The sequence below is a fragment of the Octopus bimaculoides genome, chromosome 5 (assembly GCF_046866305.1).
Source record: "Octopus bimaculoides isolate indiv1 chromosome 5, ASM4686630v1, whole genome shotgun sequence".
Taxonomy (NCBI): domain Eukaryota; kingdom Metazoa; phylum Mollusca; class Cephalopoda; order Octopoda; family Octopodidae; genus Octopus; species Octopus bimaculoides.
In genome coordinates, this window is record NC_142932.1 from 66,601,507 (window position 1) to 66,607,770 (window position 6,264).

General features: G+C 42.6%; 1 protein-coding gene across 1 annotated transcript in view; it reads right to left on the reverse strand.

Annotated features, from left to right (window-relative positions):
- The window catches only part of LOC106877334 (A disintegrin and metalloproteinase with thrombospondin motifs 16), a 126,227-nt gene extending 120,565 nt beyond the window's left edge, over window positions 1-5,662 (reverse strand). Inside the window, exon 1 of the mRNA XM_014926209.3 lies at window positions 5,496-5,662. Within this exon, the coding sequence (XP_014781695.1) occupies window positions 5,496-5,580 (85 nt within the window). The 5' untranslated portion in view covers window positions 5,581-5,662. The remainder of the gene's footprint in view (window positions 1-5,495) is intronic.
- Between the last annotated feature and the right edge of the window lie 602 nt (window positions 5,663-6,264).

A 6,264-nucleotide genomic window follows, 5' to 3' on the forward strand; every position in this document is an offset into this window, starting at 1 on the left:
ACACCTTCCTACCAAGCACTGCTGTAAACAGCAAAAGTAAGCTAGAACATTAAAACTTAGTGTGCCTGCACAGCAGAGGTAAAGCTCAATCTGTGCCAAGCGGCTTCACTCTGCGTACTTTAGTTTTGTTACTATGGCAACAGTCTGGGTACTTGTTGATACACAAACAAGCACACACACGTGCACACAAATAAAAACACACAAAGAAATGTATATGCAGAATACGTTTATACATACATGCATACATACAGACACGTATACGTACATATACACACACGCACACACGTACGTACATGATGATGGCCGTCCACTCGTGACCGAGGAAGACTATTGCCGACCTTCAGGAACATTGTGCGCTCTAGGACTAACTTATATTTTGCATTTGCGGCTCCGTTGGTGGCTAAAGAGCCCTGCTCTTGACAAGCATACACGACTGCAAACATTGCAGACCAAGCTTTCCCCATTCACTATAAAAGCAGTACGCTTTCGCGCAGCTCGCTTAAGTTCTTCATGCTGGATACGTGCTCTCTCAAAAGTGTCGATCCCTTCCTTAACCTGCTTCCTCCATCTGTGGCGATGACAGGCATTGTTCTCCCAGTCAGTGCCCTGCATATCACAGGCGTTTAATGAGGACTTGACATAGTCCTTAAAGCGCAGCCTTGGTTTCTGCCGGAGCCTCCTTCCATTCACAAGTTTTCCATATAGCATCTGCTTAGCAATCCTGCTATCCTCCATTCTAATATATATATATATATATATACATATATATATATATATATATATATATATATATATATATATATATATATATATATATATATATATATATATATATATATATATATATATATATATATATATATATATATTACGCGAACCTCTTCGTTGGTTATGTTGAGGCCCAAATATTCTCCAGTTTCACTGGTCCCACTCCCGAACTATACGGTCGGTATATCGACGACTGTATCGGTGCCACCTCACTCTCCCGCGAACATCTTGACTCGTTCCTCTCTTTCGTTCAGTCTTTCCATCCTGCCCTCCACTTCTCCTGTACTGTCTCTGACACCTCTGTCCCCTTTCTCGACATTTCGGTCAGCATCCTCCACTCCGCCCTTAGCACCTCCATCCACTACAAACACACAAACTCACACTCCTATCTCAACTTCTCCTCCTCCCACCCTAGACACACAAAACTTTCTATCGCCTATTCCCAATTCCTCCGTCTACGCAGATTTTGTAGCGACAGCCATGACTTTGAGACTCAGTCTCAACTCATGGCTCACCACTTTAGCCTGCGTGGATTTCCAACCACCACCATCCACACCGCCCTTGCCAGAGCACGTTCTGTGGACCGTGCATCTGCTCTCTCCCCCCGAACCCGCCCTGCCGTTTCCCGCCTCCCTTTTCCCCTTACCTACCATCCCACCACCCTACCCCTCCAACGCTCCATTCTCCGAGCTTTTCGGCGCCTCCAGTCCGACCCCTCCACCTCCCACATCTTCCCTAATCGACCCCTCCCCTCCTTCAAACGAGCCCACAACCTACGGGACCTCTTGGTCCACAGCTTCTTCCCCAACCCAACCTCCCAACCTGGCTCGTTCCCCTGCTCCCGCCCACGCTGCCGCACTTGCCCTTACCTCTCCAACACCACCTTCCTCACCAGCACCCATCACCGACCCTATCGCATCACCGACTCCTTCACCTGCACGTCTACCAACATCATATATTGCCTCTCCTGCTCTCTCTGCCAATCCCTGTACATCGGACAAACGGGGCGCCGCCTGGCCGACCGATTCGCGGAACACCTCCGAGATATCAACGTCGGCAATGACACCCCGGTGTCACGCCACTTCCGTTCTGCCGGCCACTCCTTGCGGCAACACCTGTCTGTGTTTGGATTGTCCATGCACAGGGGCCATCCGGACTCCCGTTTGTGCCGTGAACAGGGATTAATCTTCTATCTTCGCTCCTTTGCGCCACATGGGCTCAACTCCCCTCCACTCTTCAACTAACCCCCTCCTCCTGTCTCTCTCCCCCACCCTCCCTCCTACCACCCATCTCTCCCCTCCCCCACCTCCTGCTCCGATTCCTACTTCTTTGTACGTCTCTTCACCTCTCTTCATACTTCTCTCCACTCCCACTTCTCTTCACCTCTACTCTTTCTCTTCACCTCTACTCTTTCTCTTCACCTCTACTCTTTCTCTCCTCTCTCTTACTCTCTCTCACTCTCTTCTCTCGTACTCCCCCCTCTCTCACTCTTACTCTCTACACTCTTACTCTCCTACTCTCTACACTCTTACTCTCTTACTCTCTCACCCTTACTCTCTTACTCTCTTACTCTCTCACCCTTACTCTCTCACTCTCTTCCCCTCTCTCTCACTCTCTTTCTCTTCCTCCCCCCATACCCCTCTTCCCTCTCTTTCTCTTCCTCTCTTTCTCTTCCTCTCTTTCTCTTCCTCTCTTTCTCTTCCTCTCTTTCTCTTCCTCTCTTTCTCTTCCTCTCTTTCTCTTCCTCTCTTTCTCTTCCTCTCTTTCTCTTCCTCTCTTTCTCTTCCTCTCTTTCTCTTCCTCTCTTTCTCTTCCTCTCTTTCTCTTCCTCTCTTTCTCTTCCTCTCTTTCTCTTCCTCTCTTTCTCTTCCTCTCTTTCTCTTCCTCTCTTTCTCTTCTCTCTTTCTCTTCCTCTCTTTCTCTTCCTCTCTTTCTCTTCCTCTCTTTCTCTTCCTCTTCCTCTCTTTCTCTTCCTCACTTTCTCTTCCTCTCTTTCTCTTCCTCTCTTTCTCCCCCCCATACCCACCTTCCCCTCTTTATCTCCCCCCATACCCACCTTCCCCCTCTCTTAATCCACCTTCCCTCTCTTATACCCACCCTCTCTCCTCTCTTCCTCTCCCCTCCCATACCCATCTTCCCCCTCTCTTACATCCACCTTCCCCTTCTCCCTTCTCGTCAACACCCTCTCATAAGCTCATCCCACCACACCCCAACACACTCCTACTCTACCTTCCCACTCCACCCCATCCAATTCCTTACACCCACCACCCACCCCTACCCACAGACCCCTACCTCTACCCCACCCTAAGCCTAACCCACACTCCACCCATGCCTTCCCCACCTCCCAACACCCTCACATCACACCACACCAATACCCTCGCATCACACCACGCACACCACACCAATACCCTCGCATCACACCACGCACACACTACAACTGACCAACTACTAACTCCCTTTCTCCCTTTCTCCCTTTCTCCCTTTCTCCCTTTCTCCCTTTCTCCCTTCCCCATTTTCACACTACATACGTCAAGATCACCAGCATTCTACCTCCCACACACAGCCCCTCGTTCCCGATCACCGTTTGTTATCTCCCCCTTTCTTAGCTCTCCTGAAATAAGAATTTCTAACTTCCGGTCAGTCATTGTTATGATCGGCCATTATTATGATTGACCGTTGACTGAACACTATTCAATTTTTTTCTCCGTGTTTTTCTCCTTGTCTCCGTATTATTTCTGTTGAAGAGCGTAGCTCGAAACGTCAAAGACTTTCCGTATTCCCGAGCGTCATACTAATATATACTTTTGTTATTTACACCACCTGTCCTCGTCTGTTGTTATTATTTGTATATTCTCCTATATATATATATATATATATATATATATATATATATATATATATATATATATATATATATATATATATATATATATATATATATATATGTGTAAACGTATATATTTGCTTAAGTACCTCTTCTTACCTATGAATGAATCTGCTGGAATTAGCAGCCAACCAAGGCCTGAAAACTTTATCAACTCACACTCAGCCTCGCTTCTTTTTAAGGATACATTCGACAGTGTAGTCCTTGAGATGAGCATGGCTGGAATGTCTTTGATCCTAAGTGACATGATGCTTAACAGCTGTTCCTTTAACTTACAAGTGATGGTGGTGTCGTTACCGATCGAAATGAAATACAACTAGGATTCGAAATCTACTTAATCACACTCTCTCACGCCTTTATATAATGTTTGAAAGGTTACAGTCTGTCTGTGTTTCTTTCAATAGGGAAGTGGTTGTAACTGAAGATTTTCCTTGGCGATTTCACCGAGACTCGAAACTGGTTCGTAGCCTTGACACACCTGTCGTGACCATGCCATCTTTTAATTTCTCTATGACTAAAATGTATCATTCACTTCGATAAGACGTTATGATGTCTGTAATTTCAGCTGTAATTTCCAGGAGGTCCAGTGACCTTATACCCTGGATCCGTCATTGAATGTTGAGCATACATTTTCTTCTATAGGATCACCACAACATGATACTCCAAGCACGACAGCTCAGTTTTTATTTCAGACTTAATATATCTATTACTTTGAAGATAGTGGGGCTATGATCTGATGGAGATTTAACTTATATTACTAGCATGTTGAGCAACCACCTAGAAGCTCCTTCATTAGTTCAAAGCTGTTCAGTTTCAGTTCCCAATTGTAACTGTTTCACCTAATTTTGTACTTATAATATTCGTGGAGGGGCATGATCATCACAGTTTCTATCTCTGCCCATTAAACGTGCTTACACAATCATGATATCTCCACAAAGAGGCGATATATTTTCCTAGTTGTATTAAAAACTCAATTTCTGTCAAATTTGAACTATCGTCATCAAAACAAAAGTTCATCTATGTCAAATCCGATACTGGGACACCCAGTATGTACTTTAAATGTGTGAAATTATCAATGATATCTAATTAGAGGAAATACCTGCAATTAAATCACATTTATCTAAATGAATTATTTAAAACAGTACAATAGGCTTTTAAAGAATAATTTCTCTTTTTTTTTTACCGAACGTAAACAAACGAACTTGTATCAAAATGTAAACTCAAATGAAACAGAGAATAGCTCTTTAGTAGTAGTAGAGGTGGTGGTGGTGGTGGTGTTAGTGATCTTTTAGTACTAGATCTGGTAGGGTAGTTAGTTTTAAATGTCCCTGAATTAGTAGTTGTCCAGCAACGACTTGTTTACTTCTAGTAAAATATAATTAATCAGTAATGACTTCCTGGTTTGAATATTCCCGCTAGATTGGCTAAAATTACCTAAATTTCCCAACTTTAATTTCAAATAACATCAGATTCTTTAATTTACGAGATAAAGTAATTGGTTGTTCATAATCAAAATTCAGAGTTGCATCGATACACCAAAATTGAAAGCAATCTGAGCAAAATTAAAGTGGGCTCATTTTGTGAATGAGACTGACTAGATCCGACATCTGCAAAGGGGATCAAGGGGTTCGTCATCCATATTGACTTAAGGAATAGGGGAAAGGATTACATAGGCAAAACTACGAGTGGAAGAACTAAAATGGGATCTCATCTGGGCCGCACGCACACTCCTCTTATACAACATAAACTAATTTATAATTGCCAATGTGTGAGTTGGACAATGAACAGAAGTAAAATCACTTTAGTTTTGTCACTTTTAAAATGATAAAGAACGGAATCTCACCTATTTTGTTGAAATATGCCGCAGTTAACGGAGAACACCCGAGTAATAGACAAGAGGTACAGAAAACACAAGTGAATATATCCATTTCGTATCGAAAATGTTTAAGAAATAAAGAAATGACAGTAACGTCCTTATCAATGTTTTTCCTTTACTATTTATATACATTTGTACTACATAACTATGCGGTATATGTGTATGGAGGTGGGTGTGTGAGAAAGTGCACAAACACACACACAGTTTTATTTCAGGCACGCAAGGACAGTAAAATTATTGTTATCGTGTTCGTTCAATGTCAAAAGAAAAAAAATTTTCTAATGATACTAGGAGTACACGAAGGTAAACACACATGTCAATATATCAAAATATATGTATGTAGTACATATATTATGCGTGTCTATTAATTCTTAATATCTATCTATTTATTTCCAACTGCAGCTTCGATTAGAAACTTACGTGTTGCTCTTTTATTATTTTTTTTGTGCGTGTGTTTTAGCTGAAAAGTAGATTAAACTTTGAAGAAATCCGCTTAGCAGTTAATTGAAGCGAAACGACAGGTATCGGGCACTCAAACTCTGACAGGACCTGACACCTACCGCCCAACTCTCTCTCTCTCTCACCGCCTCTCTCTCTCTCTCTCTCTCTCTCCTATATTTATCACTACATTCTCTCAACTATGTTTATCATGTTCTCACATTCCATTACAATGGAAAATATTTCTCTAGAAGACGTAAACCTCTTTGCAATGGAATGTGAGAATTAAGTAAAGTAG